Source organism: Trichosurus vulpecula, chromosome 9 (genome assembly GCF_011100635.1).
Source record: "Trichosurus vulpecula isolate mTriVul1 chromosome 9, mTriVul1.pri, whole genome shotgun sequence".
Classification (NCBI taxonomy): Eukaryota; Metazoa; Chordata; class Mammalia; order Diprotodontia; family Phalangeridae; genus Trichosurus; species Trichosurus vulpecula.
The window spans coordinates 164,174,086-164,197,776 of NC_050581.1; the positions used below are offsets into that span (position 1 = coordinate 164,174,086).

Genomic DNA, 23,691 nt, shown 5'->3' on the forward strand with positions numbered 1-23,691 from the left:
TTAGATTTTGAAGTGAGAGAGCTAACAAAAGATCAGAGTGAGACATTCTTTAAGCCTAGGGCAACTTCAGAGGTCATTAGGAGAGGTTGGTGACACTGGGGTAGTTGCCAGTCTGGCATAGACTCAGAAGCAGAAACAGCTGTTGGTCCTGGAAGCAGCCTCCATGAGGAGGTGCCAACAACAGCAGTAGCAGCTTCAAAAGCTTTCAACCCAAAGAAGATAAGAGGTTAGGCAATAGGACAGAAAGATATTAGAAGGGACTCTTTTCTGCCACTTTGTGCGGGTGGAAATGATTGCAAACTCTAATTTCTCTGATAAAGGTCTCATCTCTTAAATATATAGTGAATTGGGCCAAATTTATAAAAAAAAAAAACAAAATAAGAACCCTTCTGCAGTTGATAAACGGTTCAAGGAAATGAATACGTAGTTTTGAGATAAAAAAAAGCTACTCAGAGTCTTATGAAAAAAATGCTCCAATTCAAAATTGATCAGAGAAATAATTGGAGAAATATTACTTATTAATGGGTAGGCTGAGCCAAGATAATAAAAATGATTATTTTAGACAAGTTAATTTACTTAATCATTATCATACCAATCAAACTTTGAAATAATTTTATAGAGCTAGAAAAAAGCAACAAGATTCATCTGGAAGAAAAAAGGCAATATCATTATTACAAAAGATGAAAAAATGTGAAGGAATGCCTAGTAGTACCAGATTTAAATCATATTACAAAGTGGCAATCATCAAAACAACTTGGTATTGGCTAAGAATTAGAGTGATGAATCACTGGAATAGATTAGATACACAAGAAACAGTAGTAAATGACCACACCAATCTAGTGCTTCATAAATCCATATATCCAAGCTTTTGGGTCAAGAACTTACCATTTGAAAAAAATCTTTGGGAAAACTGGAAGCATTTTGTCAGAAACTAGGCATAGACAAACATCTCACACTGTATACCAAAATAAGATCAAAATGGATAAATGATTTAAACATAAAGTGAAAACCTAAATAAATTAGAGGAGCATGGAGAAATTTACCTGTTAGATCTATGCATAAAGGGAGAGTTTATGACCACACAAGAAGAAAAAAGAGGATCAAAGGAAGTAAAAGACATAATTTTCATTACAGGAAAGTAAAAATCCTTTTCCAAAGAAAACTAATACAACCAAAAGCAGAAGGAAAACAGGAAACTTGAAAAAAATGTAGCAAGTTCCTCTGATAAAGGCCTTCTCAAATGCATAGGTAGCTGAGCTAAATTTATAAAAATAAGAGTCATTCCCCAGTTGACAAATGCTCTAGAATGTGAATGGACAATTTGAAAAAGAAATCAAAACTAGCAACAGTAACATGAAAAAATGCCCTAAAGCACTACAAATTAGTGATGCACAAATTAAAATGGCTCTGAGATGCCACCTCACACACATCTATCAGATTGACTAACATGTCTGAAAAGGATAATGGCAAATGGTAAATGGGACGTGGAAAATTTTGGACATCAATGCATTGGTGGTATAGTTATGAATTAGTCCAACCATTCTGGAAAACAATTTGGAACTATGTCCAAAGGGCTAACAAACTGCATACCCTTTGGCCCAGCAATACCACTACCAGTTCTGTATCCCAAAGAGATCAAAGAAAAGGGGAAAAGATATACTTGCACAAAATATTTATAATAGCTCTTATTGTGATGAAAGAATTGGAAATTTAGGGGATGCTGGGGAAAGGGGAATGGCTAAACAAGTTGTGGTATATGATGTTGAGGGAATGCAATTGTGCTACAAGAAATGATTGTAACCAGAATGGCCTTTGTTTTCTTTGAGTGACTCAATTTATCTCAGTGAGCTTTACTAGGTGCTAAGCCCCAGGCCCAAACCCCATTAGGTGTTAATGTAATCCATGTGGATGTGAACCTCCCAGGGTCCTAAGGGGAGGGGCCAACTCAAGAACCAATCACCAGAGCCTGAGCTCTGGTGATTCAGATGATGTTTGATGTCTGAAGCCCTATAAGAAGGGAGGACAGAGCCATTTGTGCAGGGCTCTGGAGATGGTGTTGATGAGGAGACTCTGGGCAGCTGTAGCCAAGGAGCCCTCCAGCTTGTAAACCCGGATGCTGAAACTTTGTTGAACTCTGGTAACTCTGTGTTGGGATTTGAATCAGACAAAGTCTGTCTGTTGATGTTTGTAATTTGTTTGCATTTTATTTTGAAGTTCAGGGTGCTGGTTTTTTCCCCTGAACTAACTGAATGATATTTGAATTAAAAGTAAGCTTGTCAACCCCTTCACCTTGCTTTCCTTAATTAAGCAGATCGAAAGAACCTGTGCTGTTGGCAGCTTTCTGGGTGCTGGCTGTGGGTGGATCTTTTACCCCTACAGAAGCTGCTAACCAGATTGCTGAAACAATGATGAGCAGGAACATTTCAGAAAAGAAAACAAAACAAAACTTGGGAAAACTTATATGATCTCAAACAATTTGAAATGAGCAGAATCAGGAACACACTGTACATAGTAATAGAAATGTTATAAAAATGATCCATAGGAAAATACTTAGCTACTCTAAGACAATGATCCAAGAAAATACCAAAGGACCCTTAATGATAAAGGCTATTCACCCCCAGAAAGAGAACTAATTTTGAATCTACATTGAATCATAATTTTCTTTTTTTTTTACTTTTTTCTATGTTTTCTTTTGCAACATGGCTTACATGGAATATGTATTTTGCATGACTTCACATGTATAATACATATCAAATTTCTTGTCTTCTCTAAGGCAGGAGCAGTGTGAGAGAGGGAGAGAATTTTGAGCTCACTTTTTAAAAATGATGTTAATTTTTATTTTAATTATTATAATATATTTTATTTTATTTTGTAATATAAATATTGTAATAATTTTATGGAATTTGGACATAAAACAAATAAAAATATATCTTAAAATAACAAATGGTACATGAACAGTTTGAGGGAGTCATGAATGTTTCTTACATTAAATCAAAGATAACTTTTCTTTTCTTCTTAAATCTTATAAGAGAATACTGAAAATCAAAAGGTGATGGATTGAAGATTTTTTGACCACTAAGTTCAGGGAGGAGGAATTTAATGCTTCAGTGACAATTTGGGGTGCTTTTGTAGCATCCTTTGCAGAGTTTTCGATGGTTTCATTATTAAATTAATTTTTAAGGTGAGAGGTTCCTTAGCTGTGTCTATCTAAGTATTAAATAGACAACGTGAAGCACAAGTGATAAGAGATATATTAGTTGCTCTGATAATGGCCTCAAGTGATTTTCATAAGTCATTGTTCATTCTATGATCTCAGGTTTGGTTTTGTTTTATATCCTCCAGTGAAATACTGTCTGTCATGTTCTCATCATAGATGGACATTTTAACAGTAAGCAAGCATATGCAAAATTCACTGGCAAAATATATGAAGCCAAGAGAATAAATGCCTAAAGAAAGATGAGAGAAGGTTGATATGGAAGCCCACCTTACTACCACATTTTAAAAAAAAGAAACCAAGTAAAAACTTCAACAGTTTCTTTAAAGTATTGATGCATATACAGATACAAATATATACATGTGTATGTATAATGTGTATATATTTTAGGTATACCTATACATACATGTATGCATATACACATACATAATATATGTGTGTGTGTATATATACAAACACACACACGTATGTGTGTGTGTGTGTGTATGCTGGAGCCAGTTGTATCAGCTCCAAGAGCCAATAGTTAAATTTTTGGAAATCACATCTCATACAAATCAAGCCTTGATATATTGTTTTGTTGATTTCTAGCCTTAAGGTGATGGAGAAAACACTGATAAAGCAAAATAAACTTGAAAGTGTGTTATAAGTATATTTCCTCTTTTTGGTGGGGGCAACAGAGAGTCTGTTAAACATTTGCCACCATACCTCTGTGTTGATCCCTCACAAAAGAAGCCTGGATCTTAAAAAGTTGTTATAGATTCAAATTCCTAAATTATTCAATTTAGTCTGGCCACGAAAGACAAAAGGATTCCCATTAGAGAAATTCACCCTAAGGCAGAACTTCTCAATGCCAAGCAAAACAGAACTGAGACAATTATCCAGATAATTATATTCAAAAAGAGTTTTACCTTTAACATGTGGCTGTTGTAAGTGAAAACAGATTTTCTCTTAAATAATAAATGGGTTTCTTTCTCCATTTTGGTATATAGGTATCAACAGAGGACATGAGAGCTTAGGTCACTGAGAAACCTCACTTCATTACTGTTCACCCCTAAAAAATATTTACTTTCTATCCATTTTGTATATAGTGATATACATTCATGTTTTTCTTCTCTGTTAAAACGCATATGCCTTGAGGTCAGGAACCATTTTAGTCTTGTATACTTAGCACCCAGCAGGTTTCCTGATATATAGGCAATCAGTAAATATTTATCGATTGGTTGATTCCCAACTCCTGATTAGATAAGATGTTTACCATTAATCGTTAGTAGTTGTACCTCATGTTTTGTCTAATAAAATATATTTTCTGTGTATGTGAAAAAATGGGAAAAAGATAGGATGGTAGCATCCCATGGTCTGAACCTTAAAAGACATGTGAGATCTTAAGAATGAAATGGAAAATGCTCAGTTGTAACCGATTCTTATGAAGATGTCTAAATTGTCCTTCCTCAGATAAACTGTTGTCCAAGCTAATGACAGAAATTTCAGATGTGACTGCAAAGATCATTATCTGTCTTTTCTGAGGAATCATTAGCCAAAGAAAGGTGTACTGATTTTCAAACAGTAGATGAATGTGAACATTTCAAATTACAGGTCCATGCATAAAATCTGATGTTTAGATAAAAAATCCAGAATAGACTTCTTCCTAATTAGATTGTTAAAATTCTAGCACACATCATTGTTTTCTTAGCAATGGAAACATTAATCAGTAACACGTAGGATCACAGAATCATAGGCATAACATTGAAAGGAACCTTAAAGGCCATCTGATCCAACCCCCGTTTTGTATAGATAAGGTAACTGAAGCCCCAGAGGAGTTAAATGATAGCTTAAGAATAATAGCAATACTATGACAGTTTAGTCTTATTTCTTCTTTTTCTGATTTTTGGAGGATTTTGCTTGTTTCTAAATAAGGCTAGAATTCTAGTGGATTGGGTGAACACCATCTAAATAATAGGTTGAATTGAAGCCAGCATCTAACAAAATCTCTCATAAGAGCCATCTGAAAAGATGGAAATGGTGTGTATTAAATACAAGTACTCTGATTTTTTTTCTTGTAAACTCCATGTGTCCAAAAGTTGGTGATATTCAATAGATCAACATTAACTTAAAGTAAGAGCTCCAGTAGAGGGGGACAAGACTGCTGTTGGCCCAGTTCCATGCTATATTTTTATGATTGACTTAGATGAATACATAGATATAACTTTTATCAAATTTTCAGAACAAAAAACAAAATTAGGTAGAATAATTAATCAACCAATCAACTTGTCAGTCAGGATTTGTTAGGTTTCTGTAGCACACCCAGAACTAACTAGGCACTCAAAATATGCATACAAAAATGAAACACTCCTTATTTTGAAGAAACATAAATTATAAAGGATACTTGTATTGTTACCTATATTAAATAATAGACTAATGTATTCAGAAATATTTTCAAAATATGGAATGATAGGCTGAAGCTAAGAAAATAAAATATAATAATGATAAATGTAATATTTGTATTATGTTTAAAAATCTATTTCTATAATTTCAAGATGTAAGAGAAAAGGCTATAAAGCAAATGACTAATATGCCAGTAGCTGTTTTGAAAATAAAAAAATCCTGACAATTAAGAAAACAGTGTTTTTCTGGTTAAAATAGTCAGGTAATTACCTAACCTTGCTGTTTGACTTTGTATGTGTATATACTGTCTTTAATAGAACTTACTGTTGGCTATTCCTCAACAGCATTATTTTTCACCCATTTTTTCTTCATTTATAAATTCCCTTCGGAATTACATAATTAAGATTGCCATAGGCTGCTGCTGAATGTTTTATGTGAAATATATTGGATTCTGCTCTACCTTGAATTACAAACCTTTATAGCTTTAGCATGACACAGCTGATATTTTCAATGGCAATTATAATAAACAATAGCTTGCATAGACCATACTGAAATTAAAGTCATATTTTTAAAGATGGTCATTCCAATCTGCTAATCATAGCAGTAAGCATCCTAACCTGGAAATACATCTTCCTTATTTCTCCCATGATGCTTCTCACAACATGCTAATGACTTTCACTATTTACTGCAATGAATATTATACAATGCTTCATAAGCTTTGAGAAATATGACTGGCTTACCATAGAAAAACAGTTGACCTCTTGCAACATTGCTTCCACGCAGATTTCCTGCAATGCACTCATAAGATCCTTCATCCTCCTGTTGAAAGTTTGGGATTCCAATCATTCCTTTGGATTTGCTATATTGGATTTTCCTTGATAAAGGACTTCCATCCAACCTCCTCCAAATAATACTGGGTACTGGACTAAAGGAGAATGATTCATTAGAAAAGGAGATGTTGCAGCCATTACTCTGAAGACACAACAGTCCAAGATGCTTTATTTAAATTACCCTTGAGACATATATCAGTCTCAAATGCTGACATTTCTGAAACTAGTTTTCCAGTAAGTCAGTCCAGTAAGTAAGTCCAGTGTGTCCACACACAATTAAGGAAAGAGAACACAAAGCTGCCCATAGGCACAAAAATTTCCTACTGATTTTTTTTTGTGTTAGGTAAGTTCAGTTATCACACAACATGTGTAGACTATGGTAATGGCTGAGTAAGGATGGGTGCATAACAGAGTGTGGAACCCCATGTAGCAAATGCAAAAATGTTTGCTCCTTGAGAACAGGGACTATTTTTATATGCTCTCTTTTCACTTTCTTTATCTCCCCTACTTTTAAGATATTGTTAGGAGATTAATAAAATATCTGTTGACCTTACTTCTTCCAAAGGCCACTTTGGTCAGCACCATGAAAGTTTCAGGCACCATTGGTTTGCTAAAGAATAGCTGTCAAATTGGTTATGATTTGGTACAGGAGATACTAAGGGTGTATTCTTCTAAGGCATTATACTACAGTAAAAAATCATTAGGCCTGGACTATGGAAACTTCATTTTGAGTCTGCGCTCAAGTACTACTGGCTGTGGGCAAATCAACCTCTTTCAAATTCACAGAGCTCTAAGATTCTAGGGTGAGGTGGAACTTCTTTCTTCTAACCACCTAATTTTACAGGTGAGGCAACTATTAATCCAAAACATTAAATTAAAATTAAAAATCACAATGGTTGCAAGTTTATTGAAAGTTACTGGGTAAGAAAGAAGACTCATTGGGCACTAAAACATTGTTCTAGTATTAGGAGAAGAGACTGAACTTGTTTTGTTGGGCACTAAAGGAGAGAACTGACAGTAATTGATGTAGATTAAAAAGAGACTAATTTAGCCTTGATGCCAGGAAAAAAGAAAAAAAAACATACTAACATTTGAAGCCATCCTAAAGTACAATGTGCTAATCCAAGAGTGACTGCACAACATTTTCTTCGAGGTCTTAAAGCAAAGGCTGGATGGTCAGTTGTCACGCTTGCTAGAGTGGGAACCATTTTCAGATTTATTTTGGAACTAGCTGCCTTTTGAATTTACTTCCAATTCTAAAATTTTGTGAATCTGTGAAAAACACTTTTCTCCTCTAGACATCTTATTCTTTGCCACATTCTCTATTGTTGGCCAGTCCCACATGGAGGCCAATACCTACATGGGGTGTGAAGAAGTTAGCACATTCCGTGTGTATTACTGCCATTTCCAAATGTACCATCTGTCAAAATCACATAGTAATCTTTTTGTTTTTTAATTTCCAAACATCTGACCAATTACTGTTTTTATACTGTCTCTCCCATTAGGCTGTGAGCTCCTTGAGGGCAGAGAAAGTTTTTGCTTGCTTGGATGTTTTATTTTTATCTTTTTACCTTTCTTTAGAAAGGTACATAGAACAGTCCCTGATAAAGTATAGACAGCAAACAAATACTATTTGACTTTTGATTTATGCTCCATTATACTCTTGACCATGTCTTTTTTCAAATATTTTCCTCCTCAAGCTCTTAAAGGTCATTCATTATTACCTCCTTAATTTATCTTCACAACACAAAACTTCCTTACACCTTCACCCATCCTCTAAGACTGAAATCTATTATCCTTGTCAGGGCTAATTCCTTGATCACAGCTTAGCCTTTATCTGTTTTATATATTCTATCTCTCTCTCATCCCCAATCTTTCCTTCTCTACTAAACCCTTACTTGAGGCCTACAAAATTAACTATATCTCCAGTACAAAATACCTTGCCTTACTTAGACCAGTAGGTTTTTCAAGATATCATCTCATATCCATCATCATTTTCATTGCTAAAATCTTAGTTACTTATACAGTACTTTATTGCTCTCTAGCTTTAGTTCATCCCAAATGTTTTGTCATTCTAATTTCTAGACCCCTTGATAACTTAATATGCGCTTAAGATTCAATCGATCCTTGATCTTTTTTCACACAATTTGAAATTATTTACTACTTGTTGAGCATCTTTCCTTTTTTATTGAGATCTATAATATCTCTCTGTCCTAGATTTCTTCCTCCACGTCTATATCAGTAAGACAATAAACACATCATCAATGATAATCACGAATATGCCTATGTAGTCCCGTATCACAAAGTATGACAGACTCTCCATATGGAAGGTAAAGGAAGTATAACATTTATTCAGACACCAGAGAATCATATCCCATAGCCAAATGTTCAGCTCCCACAGCCAGTTAGCCCACTTGATCATAACAGCAAGGAACTTAAAATACCATATCATAGACTGGAACCTCGCCATCCCAAAACCTCTCTGACCCCTTGCTGGGGTTTTCCCCAAAACAAACTCACAGTATAGCTAAGTCAGCCTGTTCAGTTCTAACAATCATGAGGGTGGCCATTAGCAGCCATAACTGATCTCTCGCTGCATTTCCTGTGACATAACTTCCTTTTACTGTCAGGAAGCTCCTCCCACCACATGTGACTTAGGCTTTCTGTGATGTAAGCAGGTCACATGGCCTATTAATGTGTGGGAAAGACCATCAAATCTAAATTGCTACTACAATGTCTGATCATATCTTCCTTCATTTCTTTTGCTTCATCTTCTTCCTACATCTCACAGGTGGCCATTCCACAAATGTCTTTTTAGTGCCCTCTTTTTTACATCTTAACCTTCTCCATTGTTGATATTATCAATTTCCATGAGTTCAATAATTATCTATATAAACTTTATTCCCACATATGCCAAGGCCTAATGTCTGAATTTAATTTCTAAATCTCTAACCCATTTTCCAGCATGTGCGACAAATGTCTGACTTGCACTTCAAATGGTTCCAAATGGAATTCATCATGTTTTGCCTCAAAACCTGCCCCTTCTTTACCCTTCTCCCTTTCACCCAATCCCTTATATTTAATTGTAGCACTATAATTATTTTAAACGTTAAGTCTCAAAAGTTTTGAGTCATCTTGGACTCTTCCATTTCCCCCACACTCTCATATCCAATCAGTTGCCGTGGCTTGAATATTCTGTCTCTAAAAGATATTTCTCTCCTTTCCTCCCCCCACCTCCACATACACTACTATCATATTTATTCAGGACCTTATAACCAATATTATTCCTTCCTAAATGATCTTGTCAATGGTATTTTCTTCTCTGATTCATTCTTTACACAGCTACCATGACAATCTTCCTACTACTAGTCTAAATATACTCCTAACCTACTAAACAAACATAAACTCAATGGTTTTTCTAATTCTATGGGTAAAAAATAAACCTAAACATGTTAATCCTATCATTTAAAGCCCTCTTAAATCTGGTACCAATCTACCTTTCCAAGTTTATTTTATATTACTCTCTCACACATGCTCTGTATCCCAATAAAACTGGACAATTTATTGTTATAAAAACCTGTCTTCAGCTTTAGTATGTTCAATTAGGGCATCCCAGTTCCTTCACTTCTCTGCTTTTCAGAATTACTACCTTCCTTAAAGATTCAATTCAGGTGCTTCCTCCTAGATGAAAACCTTTCCAAATTACCTAACCAAAAATGATCTCTCCCTTCTCCATATTTGTTAGAGGGTGGTTGTTGTTGTGGCTGCTGTTAGGATCTTTTCTTTTTATCTACCACACTGGACCTTATATATTAACAGTAAGTATTTTATGCTTTGTTATTTTTTGTTGGATCTATTCCATAGGACTATATTAAGAATATAATTTTGCCAGTAACAAATGCTATAGAAATGCAACCGATTATTAAATTATTATCAAGAAATAACTCAATATAATCAGGAGTTATAGAGAATACTAATAAGTTTCCTGAGTGGTGAGATTCTACAAAAGTATATGTTTTTCCGGCATGTAATCTCTAACATTTTGTTTGGCATTTTTTCTCTACTCTGAGGCCCGGAGCAAGTCTGTTCTATAAAGTTTTACAATTCAATTCTCTGAGAAACAGAAATTCTTTCTGAAAAACATATATTTCCTAGTAAATTATTTCTCTATCTCCAGCTTCAGTCCTCTCATATAGGGTCATTCCAGGCCTCCTTGATTGATCAGAAAAAAAAGGTCTTCTTTGAACATTCTTTTTGTTCACAGAACTTAAACAAGCAATTTATTTAGATTATTAAGAAAATAAAATCATCTTAAGGTATAAACATAAAGAAAACAATAGCCAAGATTTTAGAGGGAGCCTTCCAAATTGAAGAACCTTATACGTTTTCAACAGACCCAGAACATTTATAAGAAAGACAAAACTAAATTGTGCATTCATTGTCATAATCACAACCATTGAACCATTGTGTTGATATTTCTGTTTCTGCTTAAGATTCCTTTTATCTTATAAATAACTCTTGGTAAAGAGGATAAGCTTATTGAAGCAATCTAGCCCTGAAGCAAAATCCCATGAAGGAAACAAATCTTATATGCTGGGCTAATTCAGGACTTAGAGTGTTGGTCTCACATACTTTGAATGACTTTCTTGGGAGTCTTCCAAGTGCCTTACTTTATTTTGCTCCTCTTTTGTTCCTCTTCTTGGAATCCAGATTGCATGAAATATGGATTGTATGAAATGTGGACTCTCACAAATGTGAACTACTGCCGGATGACAAAAGCAGGATTCACTGCTCTGTGTCTCTGACCTGGTGCTATTTAAATAAGCATGCCCGATAAATAAAGATTTCCCCTCCATTCTCTTGTCAGGAGGTTTAGAATGAATGAGAATCCTATTAATTTTATCAAAACACAGATAATTCGTGTGTTAGGACAGGAGACCCATCAGACCCCGTTCAAACTGAATTATAGGGGGAGTGAAGGCTGTCTACACATTGTGTAGGATCCCTCCTGCTTCAGTCCTCTGCTTTTAACCCTTAAATAGAATTTTCATTACTGGGCTATTTTAGAAAAGTGTATACACACACACATAAATACACATGTACACACAATCATACATACACACATAAACACAGGTATACATACATATGTAAACACATACATATACACATATATAGGCATACACACACATATATATGCACAACATATACAAATACGTATGTACACATGCATGCATATATGTGTACATATGTATATTTGTGTATAGATATGTATGTTGACATATATGCACACACATACATATGTATACATACATAAAATATAAATATAAAGATAGATATCTTAAATCTCATTTTTAACTGCCTAAATCTAGAAAACAATAAAGAGAACCATTTTAACTAGGAAGCCTGGTTATTGGTTATCAGAGATTGCAAGAGTACCCTTGGAATTACTCAAAAGCCTGAACCTCATTACAACGGAAACTCTCTGAAGTCATATTTACTTCAAGAGAAAGTGAAGCAAAGTAGGAAAAAAAGTAGGGATTGGCTTTGTTAAAGGTTTAAATTCCACTCTAATTGGCTTTCATTTTTCCAATTGAAATATTCATACTTCGTTCCAGGGGTGGAAGATTTCTCTAAAGAGATGTGATGGATAAATTCATATGTTTGGCATAGAAGCGATCTCCCTGTTAGTGGAGGAAACAGCTCCTTACGATTAAACTCTGAACTGTCCAAATGGAGCTACTATCCTATGCTAGTGTTCTCTTTTTACTGACATTACCCAAACACTGTACAAATGTAAAACATTTCTATTTTGACCTCTTGGTGTGACCATGCGTGCTGTTATAGTGTCTGAACACAATTATTGCCATGTTCAGATGATACATTACAGAGTGTATCTTCTTATACGGATTGCTCAAACTTTTGCCACCCATCTCAATATGTCTTCTCCAAAGCTTTTCAGAAGTCTCTAAAATTCTGCTGATAGAAAGAATTAACATTTTAAGAAATGAAAGGAAAATTGGTCAGCTAAGTTATTTTTTCTAAAACAAATGTCTGATCCATATGCAAATCCCTTTAACCTCCCTGTGACTCTCAATAAAATCACTGGCTCAATAAACTGCACTGGCTCTTTATTGTGTCTAGAATCAAATATGTGTATGTATGTGTGTGTGTGTGTGTGTGTGTGTGTGTGCATGCACATGTGCGTGTGCACGTGCACACATACACTTATTGACAAACTAGCATGCTCCCAACCCCACAGCATTCTTATGTTTTACTCTTTTTGCACTCTAAAATCAAGCCATGATAGCTCACTTACTCTTCTTCCCACTTGGCATCCAATCTACCACCTCCTGCCATGTTACTGCTGACTGTCCAACATGCCTGTAGTTAATTTGTTACTGACCTCTCCCTTTGGGAAAGCCTGGTCTCCTTGAAAATTCATCCCAAATGCTTTCTTCTATATGAAGTCTTTCTTGACGATCTCCCACACCTAGATGCTATTCCACTTCTATCTTGGACAGCCAGGAATTAATTTTGTATATATTTATATGTATATATACTGTCTTTCTCTTTAGAATGTAAGCTTTTTGGATAGTAGAGACTAATTTCACTTTTCTCTTTGTATCCTCTGTGCTTGGTGCAGTGCTTGACACATTGTACGAGCTTAACAAATGTTTGTTGAAGAACCAGAGATTATAGCAACAAATGTCGACATTTCTTAATAACTCCTTGCTTGAGCTGATTTCCATTTGCCTGGCTCCAAACCTCTAATAATAGCTAGGATTTATATTTCATATAACAGTTTTGTAAGAACTTTACATAAGTGAGTTATTGGATCCTCAAAGAAGCCCTGTGAGATAGATATTGCTACTATACACATTTTACAAATGTGATAACTGAGGCTAGCAAAGGTTAACTGACTTGCCAAGGTCACACAACTCACAAATGCATAAGCTAGGATGCTAACTCCAGTCTTCCTGATGCCAGTTCCAACAGTGCACTAACTAGTGGCTATCATTTATCTTTGGGCTTTTGTCCTGATGCCTGAATTTATTACGGTTCTTGAGAATACCATCTAGCTTTTTATCTAGCCTTTGCTAGTCAGACTTTCACCTTGGCATAATTATTTGATTCATTGGCTCTGTTTCTGATTCTGATTATTATTTTATTTCAACCTGATTGATTTTGGTGTTTAACCTTTCAAAGTTCAGAAAGCCATGATCTCAGGAATAATTAGGAGATAATCTTGCTCTGCTTAGTCCTGGTCAGTTTATTTAGGGAGTTGTATGTTCAGTTCTGGGCACTACATTTTAGGAAGGTTACTGGGAAAGCTTGTCTTTTAAGACCCTCAGAGAGGGCAACAAGAATGATAGAAGGCTTCAAGTACATACTATATGAAGATCATTGCGGACTGTTTTGTTTTCTTTTCTTTATCTCACTCATGGTAGCAGAGTACCTAACACATTACAACTTCTTAATAAATACTTGCTAATTCATTGATTAAATAAATAACTCAGTAGGGGTGGAGGACAGTAATGCTTGTGTTCAAGAATTTTAGGGACTCTTTCATGAAAGAGTTAAGTCAAATCATAATAAGTGCCATGTGCTTTGCTAAGCATGGGGAATATAAAGAAAGGAAATTAAACAGCCCATGCTCAGAAGGTCACACTCTAAAGAGGTATTTGTTTCATTTTCGGTCCACGGTGAAGAACTAAGAATAATGGGTAGAGATATCAAACAAAAGAATTTGGGTTTAATGTCAGCTTTACTTATTTAATAATCTCCAAAGGTAGAGAATAAGTTATTATCTCAGGTAGGTATTCAGTTCTCCTACCCTGATGTCTTTAAACTTAACCTGGATGCGCATGTATCAGACAGGCTGTACTGAAGGTTATTTTTTGGTCATACATTGGACCAGATAGATGCTGAGATCCAAATCTGTAGTTGCATGATTTTGATCTATTCTCTTGCCTTCTGGATACATGATGCTTCCTGTCTGCCAGCATCTCAGGTAGCAAGCTTTTCCTTCTTTACTACTGTCAGCTTATTTAGAAATCAACTGCAGAAGCTCAAGTAAAGCCAGTCTTATATAATGCCTAGAGCACTGAACTGTCAGGAAAATGTGGGATCAAATTCTACTTTTGGCACAGCTACTTTGGCTGCATGACCCTGGCTGAGTCACTTAAATGTGTCTATGATTCAATTTTCTCAGCTATAAAATAGGAGTGAGAATTGATGTTCTTACATTCCTTTCCATCTCTAAATCCATGCTCCTAGGACAATTTTGATTCTCTGTGTCTCTCTCTGTCTCTATTTCTGTCTCTGTCTCTCTGTCTCTCTCTCTCTCTCTCTGTCTCTGTCTGTCTGTCTGTCTCTCTCTCTCTCTCTCTCTCTCTCTCTCTCTGTGTGTTGGTGTGTGTGTGTGTCTGTTTGTCTGTCTCTCTCTCTCTCATACATACACACACTAACACTCACCATAGACACACGTATATTATCCCTGAAAATGAGAAAAGGCAAAATAACCTATCTGGCCCAAAGATTATCTACAACCAGAAATGGGTTCTACATAAAATCACAAACACATACCTAGGGTCATAAATTTTGAATTGGAAAACTCTCAGAGACTTGTCCAATAGAGAACTCATTGTTTTCCCCCAAAGACCACTTCTCCTCCTATCTTACCTAGGCTTGACAAGGCTTCCATCCTTAATGTAGTCACCCAGGTTTGCCGCCTCTGAACCATTCTTGATTTTTCACTCTCCCTCTCCCCCCAAACTCAACTATTTTCCAAGTCTAATTCATTCCACTTTCTTATTTTTTCTACATTCCTACCCCCTGCCATATTTATTCTCATGTCATTACCCTATCTGAATGCTCGTCACTGCCCACATAGACTGTTGTAATACCTTACCAATTGGTATCCTTCCTTGTAGTCTTTCCTCTTACTAATCTATTTTCTATACAGTCACAAAAGCTATATTCTGAAAGTGTGAGAATGACCATATCATTCTTCTACTCAAGAAATTTCAATGGGATCCATTGCATTTAGGTCAAAATTTAACTCATCAGTTTACATATGACTTTCCCTCATGCATCCTTTGTTCTGATCATGCTTTGCTGCTAGATGTCCTAAATAATTTATATTTGCTATCTTGGTGACTTTGCCCAGGATTTCCCCATGTCTGAACATCATTCCATGTAAGACTTATAGAAAACTTTGCCAAATCTGGAATTCTTTCATCGTACATACTGCCTTTGTGTTATTGAAGAACTTCTTTATTTCAAAAGAAATAGAAATGTGCTCTAAAGCACTGGAAATGTCATTGGTCAGACAAATTAAGAGCAAAACTAGAAGATGTGCTCATTTGGCCTCATCAGTTAATTAATTGCTGGATATATAATGTTTCCATGAATTAGTGAAAAGAAATAATCAAAGGGGAACTAGAAAGACTACATTTGGTTGTCTACCTTTGATGTTTTGTGTAATGATTTGGATAGGATATCATATAGAAGAGAGATGTGCCTCATTTTTTTATTTCTTTTTTTTCTTGGAATCAGTCGAGAAAATCCAGCAAAAGTTGGAAAGACACAGATATTAGCAAGATAAGAAGTATTTTTCTAATGACTATAGTTGTCTAAAGGTAGAATAGTATCTTAAAATGAGAATGTGTTCATTACTTGATGTTCATCAAGTTATCACTTGAAATGCTAAGATAGAAGCTGCCTTACTGCTTTGCATCATGGGAGGTTTAGAAAAGATTCCTATGCTACTACAGGCTGAGCAGAAATACCTTTGCATTCGTTTCCACATCTGACACTCTATAATGTGGTTCTTTCTACTGTCTCATTGAACTCTAAGAATAAATGAATCTAGAATTCCACCACAAATCCATCAGTCATATGATTAGAGATCATAAGATCTAGAGCTGGAAGAGAGTTTATGAATCATCTAATCCAACAGATTCATTTCATAGATAAAGAAACTGAACATTAAAGATGTTAAATATCTTGCCTCAAGTGAGGAAGTTTGCAAGAAATACTATCAGGATTCAAATCCAGTGCTTCTGATTCTAATTTAATTATTTCTTAATTACCATGTCCTCATGTTCACAGTTTTAGTGTTCAAATTATTAACTTATCCACTAGGCTACAAAGAAAATTTGACATCATTTTGGTGCTGTTCTTGGTAATGTTTGTACACTTTTAAGTGTGTGCTTAAAGTCATTTATGAGTAAGTTAATTATATGGGAAGACAGACAAATAGACATAGACTCAGCACAGACAAAGGGAGACTGATAGAGAGACCTATGGGCAGAGAAAAGAAGATAAAGATAGAGACAGAGGCAGACAGAGGAAGTCAGACACAGTGACAGAAAAATAAGAGAGAGAGGAAAACAGAAGATAAGAGGGAGAGGAGAGGAGAGGAGAGGAGAGGAGAGGAGAGGAGAGGAGAGGAGAGGAGAGGAGAGGAGAGGAGAGGAGAGGAGAGGAGAGGAGAGAAGAGAAGAGAAGAGAAGAGAAGAGAAGAGAAGAGAAGAGACGAGAAGAGAAGAGAAGAGAAGAGAAGAGAAGAGAAGAGAAGAGAAGAGTGTGTAATAGTTTGTGTAAAGAAAATAATAGAATCAAGAGTGAATGCAAAGAAGGAAGATCATCAGTGTAGAACCTCAGTTTTGATTCAGTGATCAGTGAATGAAAGAAAGGATGTCATAGGGCAGACATGTGGAGTCACTCCTATATTCAAAGTGACTCAGTGAGTGAGTCTGCAGTGGGCAAAGAGGTTCTAGTTTGTGACATGGTCAGGTGTCCCTTGCTTCTATAGAGACTGTATGCCTCTGAATTCTAGTATTGAGCTTCCATGTAACAATAGTAATATGAGAATAGGAATGACGGAGTCCTGAAAGATGTCCCAATCTTAGCTCCCAGTACTCTATGAAAAGGAAAGGATAAGGCTGAGTATGAAGCCAAAGGGCCCAGAGTCTGAAAGTATTTATAAGCTGTGTGCAGAGAAATAGTACTTTTTCCCATAATGTAAATGTTCCTTGCATTTCAAGAGGATGATATGGGTTGAATCTTTTGTTGTTCAGTTCTTTCAGTCATACCTGATTCTTCAGGACCCAATTTTTAGGGTTTTTTCTTGGCAAAGACACTGGAGTAATTTTTCATTTTCTACTCCAACTCATTTTATAGATGAAGAAACTGAGGCAAACAAGGTTAAGTGACTTGCTCAGGGTCACACAGCTAGTAAGTGTCTGAGGCCAAACTTGGACTCAGGAAGATGGGTTTTCTTGACTTCAGTCCTAGCATTCTATCCACTGCACAACCTAGCTGCCTGGACTGGGTCCACCTGAGTTGGAATTCTACCTATGTGAGCCTGAGCAAGTCATTTAATCTCCCTAAACTTTCATTTCAACATTGGTAAAATTAATGCCATTGGCCAAGATGATGACAAAGTTCCCTTCTAATTATTAATCCATGGTCTAGTCTATTTCAATGAAAAAACACAAGTGGTTTTTGATGCTATGTGGACAACCTAATCAATTGATTTACACACACTGATGTAGCTATTTCATCATTAGCCTATAAACCAATCCAACATTTATTTATTAAGCATTTACTATATAAAAGTTTCATGATAGTCCCTAGAAATGTAAAGATAAAATGGTGCAAACAAACAAGCAAGCAAGCAAACAAAAACCCACTGCCTTCAAGTAGCTTATATTCTAATATTCTAGTGGGTGGTGGTAACATATAATATGTAAACAAATATGTACAGACTGGCTGAAATTATAAATAATCTTGGTGCTATGATTCTTTAAGCTAAAATTTAAGTACAACAAAATTCATTCTTTCTTGGAATAGGTGTCAAGCCTTGCTGTAGTATCATCTCCAATGATGTGACTGTGAAGAGGAAAATAAAATGAGAAACTGCCTCTCTGTTGTTATTGGGAAGTTCTCAAATGTTTGAGAACATCACAGCAAGATTTCATATTTATTGCTCAACATTAACAGCCAAGCTGGGTACCCTTTGCTTCATAAATTAGAAAAAATAAATAAGATCTACATACATACATAAATATATGCCCTTGGTGGGAAAGCTCTGGAGCATCCAAGAACATTCAGCAGTGCTCACTACTCACTTTATTTACATTCTCTCACACTGACTGCAAAGTTACTAAATTAAAAAGGAGGAGGTAGGAAAAAAAAGAAAAAGAAAAATATGTCTGGTTGTTTACCAGAGCAAGAGAGTGGAGTTATGGGGGACATCAATTTGATTTTCCACTAATAGCAAGGAGCCACATCTCTTTAGGAGGAGACACACAGTCATCCGTCAATCCTCTTATGCTGCTACAGCACCTCAGCAATAGGTCTCTCAGGGGATTTCACAATACAATCAATTTACACCTTAGATAATTAAGAGTATGCCATGTTAAACAAAAGAGATAAAACTGAGCATTGAAAGCTGTGATCAATTTGGCTCTGAATCCCCATCATAAGGGATAGAGCCACTCTCAATTATTTCCTCTGTGTGAACTTGAGCAAGTCACTCAGGGTCTGTTAGTTTGTTTGTTTTTAGCTTGTCTTAAGAGAACTTGAAGGGGGTAAGATGATTTTCAAGTTTCCTTCTTGTTCCATATTTATGAAACTCAGAACTTTCTGGGATCCCCACAAAATTCTTGTGACTATCAGCTGATTTGTCATAGCAGAAATGACTCACTGATTGATACACAGAATGGTCAGAACTTTGCCAGCTCAGGTTATCCCCACTTGGTGAAGTCCAGTTTGATCATTCAAGTGATAACATCCAATGCGGAGCAGTGAATCTTCCCTCAAGTTCCTCAAGTATATTTCTATGATAGGCAACATTCTAAAGTTGTTGTAACTCTAAATGGGTCTCATTCCCACCAAGAGGAAAGGTGTTATTGTATACATTTTTGATTCCAGTATCTCCCTCCAAATAATCTATCCTGTCCCAATCCCATTTCATAACACCTTATTTTAAGTCCTAACTCTTCCTCATTGTTTTTAGGGTTCCCCCTAATATGGGCTTGTGTTACATACTCCACCTATTGACCACCATCCCTAGTAGACCCTCAAAGAGGTCACCTTGCTGCCTTCCCCAGATGCCATAATTATTCCCATATCCCAACCTTTACGAATGTAATTTTTGCTACCTGTTATGGCCTCTGTCACTACCCTCACTTAATCATACTTTACATTTCTTCCTGGCCCAACTCGAGTATCTTTTCTTCCAAAATGCCTTCTCTGATTATTCCATCACACATTGATGTCTTGTTTCTTTAAATTGTTATTACATTTATTAACAGAAATTGGAACTCAATTTGCTTTAAATGCAATTATTTTATTTCCCAAAATAAGTTCCTCAAAAACATAATACCTTTTGAAAAAAAAAATTATTACCTACGTCTAGAGAGAAAAATGATGAACTCTGTATATTTTTCTTATTTTACTTAGTTATGTGTGTGTATTTCTTTTGCAACATGATTCATATGGAAATATGTTTTGCATGACTTTGTGTCATGTATAATCAATATCATATTGCTTACCTTGTCAAGGAGTAGAGGAGAGGTGGAATGGAGGAAGAGAATGAAAAACTCAAAATTTTTAAAAATTAATATTAAATTCTTCCATGTACTTGGGAGTTATTTAGTGAAAAAATACTGTATACCTCTTTTATGACCTACTAGAAGTATTACAGTCATGAGAACAAATTAGTTAATCAACATTTATCAAGTGTCTATATTGGAAGGGAATAAGGGACTTATTATGCCTACTATGTACCTGGCACACACTAAGTACTTTACAAACATCAACTCATTTATTCCTCACAGCAATCCTGAGAGGTAGATGGTCTTATTATCCCCATTTCATAGTTGAGTAAACTGAGGCAAACAGAGGTTGTGACTGGCTAAGGGTCAATTAATTAACAGGTAAGAAAATATTAAATATCTAAGGTGGGATTTGAACTAAGATCTTCCTGAATGCAGATCAGTACTCTACCCACTGTGCCAACAACTGCCTACTATGTGGCAGGCAATCTGCTAATCACTGAGTATAAAAAAGGCAAAAGACCATCCCCGTTCAAGGTTTTCATAATATAATGGGGAAAGACAACCTATGAATGGAGCTGTAAAGTGTGGGAAGAGAGGAGTCCAAGGATGGGGGAGGTGACCAGTACCTGCAAAGGCATTCACAAGTATTTTAGCCCAATAGGAATTTATGAAATGGCTTCCCTGGGCATGCTCCTCAATGGAGAATCTGGGAGGAGCTGTCTGATATCCACTCTCTGCCCTCTCCATTCAGTAAATGCTTTTCAGATAAGCATTGATTTCATAGATTCAAAAAGTAATAGGACTACTCTGCCCTGCTTGTATGGATTAAATAAAAGTAGATTGCTAGATAGATAGATACATAGATACATAGATGGATGGACAGATAGATGGATAGATAGATGGATGGATAGATAGATGGATAGATGGATGGAGAGACAGATATTGACACATAAATGTCTGCTAGAAAAATAGAAAACATAAAGATAAGTAAATCAATCAATAAACGAATAAAAAGATAGAGATGGGGTGAGTTGAGGTAATGGCTTCAAGAGACTGCAGAACACACAGTGGCCACACCCCAATAAAACCATCTTTCAAGATGGGCTAAACCAGGTTGAGGATAAACAATAGGCCTCAAATCCACTGATGAGGTAGAGGGATGTCTACCATAAGCATCTGAAGGCTTTCCCCAATGAAATGGGCAGGTGAGAACAATTTGTTCCAATAGCCACGAAGGTGGCTGAAGCAGCAGACACTGTGACATGCTTAGAGCTTGGAAAGACATAGAAAATGACGAGGTCATCCACTGCATCCTGGGCCATTACCAGTCATCCTGATTTTTGTCCTGCCACTGGACTTCAATGGCTCTGGAAGAGAGAATAAGTCTAACAACTCTGCACAATTCTGCCCTAATTAAATCCAATTCATGCACAAGTCAAGACATCACCCCATGATGTTGCTGGTCCTCTTAAAAAGTGAAGGATAAACAATAGTGTTAATGCAGTCTTATGCTACATTGGAAGAGACAGAGGTTCCAGAATGAGGGAGGTGATGGTTGACAAATTATGATCACTATGTTCTGACCCAATCAGATCATATTTGCCAAGTTGTACTCACTTCTGGCTGCTATAATTTAGGAATGACACATACTTACCTCCTTTGTAGGGTTTTGGTTAGGATGGTGTTTGTAAATATAAAAGCACTTTATCAATGTGCCCAACTATTATATATGAAAATTTTTTAAAAAGTTCTTCTCAGTACTACTCCTACTTCAACTACTGCTATTACAGTTGCTGCTGCTAGTATAAGTTCTATTACATTACTACTACAGCTACTACTATTACTACTACTACTACTTTTACTACTATGTGTGCTTGTGTGATATTTTATAGCAATGTATTAAATGTAAGTTCTGAGATAATTTGGTTCCATGCATAAAAAGTCATGGCCTCTCATAATTAGAAAGGACCATAAAGGCCACAAAATATTTGGTTTTGATCATATTTTCCAACAATAACTCCTGCCCTATCCTAAATACATAAAATCAACTATGAATTGATTCAAATGAAAATTAAGTATTTTAAACTTTTTAAGGTCATGTCAAGAAATATAATAGAAATATTTTGTTTCATGGAAATGAGTATACGAGACCACCCACCTCTAGAGAGTTAAGTACCAAAAGAGGGTACATGTTATTTCTCTCTTCAAAGGAAGTATCTATGAGACAGGAAATGTGGAATAAACACCATTTAACATATAGAAACAATTCAATTTAGAAATGATTGAGTCACTTTCCCAAAAAATTCATGTACTCAGGGAAGCATTGTAAATAACGTTTTCTTTCTTTGTTTCTTTCTTCCTTTCTTTTTTCTTTCCTTCACAAATAATTATTCTGTGTCTAGTTAGTTCAAGTAGAATATGATGTTAATGAGGATAAGGTCACATACGTGCACACTCAAATATACACGCATAAACACCATTACACACATAGATACAGTTGGTCACAGGGAAAACCAGGTGAGCTATTTCAATTAGTCAGTGAAAATCCATCCTTCACTTTTAGAAAGAAAAATAATCTGAAACTTCAAACTCTTCCTGATCCTACGTCAGTGGCTCTATTTTCATATACAACTGCAAATGGTATTCTTCACTAATAGGACAATAATGGGAAAAAATGGCAACAAAAAAAGTATTCTGTCTAAAAAACATGAAAACCAACATATGAGGTTATAGAATTGCCTTTGAGAGAGAATTCAACAGCCTCTGTCATTTTTAGCCTTATTTTCTTTACAATTTATTTCACTTTCTGATATATGTGGTGCTTTTTTCTGGTTAGATATGGAGGTAAAACTTGGTTGGTAGTCTTTAATTTGGGGCACGTAAGAGGAGGCTCAGTGCCTTCACACTGTTTGAGCTACAATCCAATTTGTATTCAAAGAACTGTTGATAAATATAACAAAAATTCCCCTTTGCTTATGTTCATAATATATCTCAAGACACATAAACCTTCTCTATAGTGCCAAAATGGGATTATGTTTTCTTTCCCACCTCCATGCAAATAACACCATAGAATTATAAATACAGAGTTCAAAAGGACCTAATAAAACATCTAGTGCAGTGTTTGGGGAACCGTCGGTTATACCTTGGGGGTACACATAGGCCTAAGAGGTATAAGTAGTTCGTCCAAGGTGGAGAGGTGAATTTTTGGTAAATAACAATACTATCTTATTGGAATATTTCATAATCTTTATTTTATCTCATGTGTCTGTTCAAGATAAACTCAAAAATTTATTTCCTTCCATGGTAAATAGTGGGATATGGGATGGTTTACTAAAATATGTGTGGATTGAGGACTGAAAAATGTTGGAACACCCTGTTGTAGTACAAGCCTCTCAATTTTTTTCTCATTTACACTGTGTTTTGAGTTTTGTGAAGTACCTTTTGTGTCTATGTGTGTTTGTTCTGTTTCATCTAATGGCTGGCACCTCCCTGCAGAGGAGGAGGCACGCAGCTAGGTGGTAGCAGGGAGGATGTTCACTTGAAGATCTTGACTGAAGGGTTTGCCCACATATTGGAAGGCCCCCTCCAAGAAGTACCCTCAAACCACTGTCTGGGCCTCTTCACTACCAGGATCCAGCTTACACCATGTGTAGGAATCATGCTTGTAATCTACCTGCCAGTCTGGATTTAGGGG

General features: G+C 35.9%; 1 protein-coding gene across 1 annotated transcript in view; it reads right to left on the minus strand.

The window, feature by feature from the left end:
• The window catches only part of CNTN6 (contactin 6), a 312,661-nt gene that overhangs the window by 170,473 nt on the left and 118,497 nt on the right, over window positions 1–23,691 (minus strand). Inside the window, exon 7 of the mRNA XM_036739662.1 lies at window positions 6,337–6,521. Within this exon, the coding sequence (XP_036595557.1) occupies window positions 6,337–6,521 (185 nt within the window). The remainder of the gene's footprint in view (window positions 1–6,336; window positions 6,522–23,691) is intronic.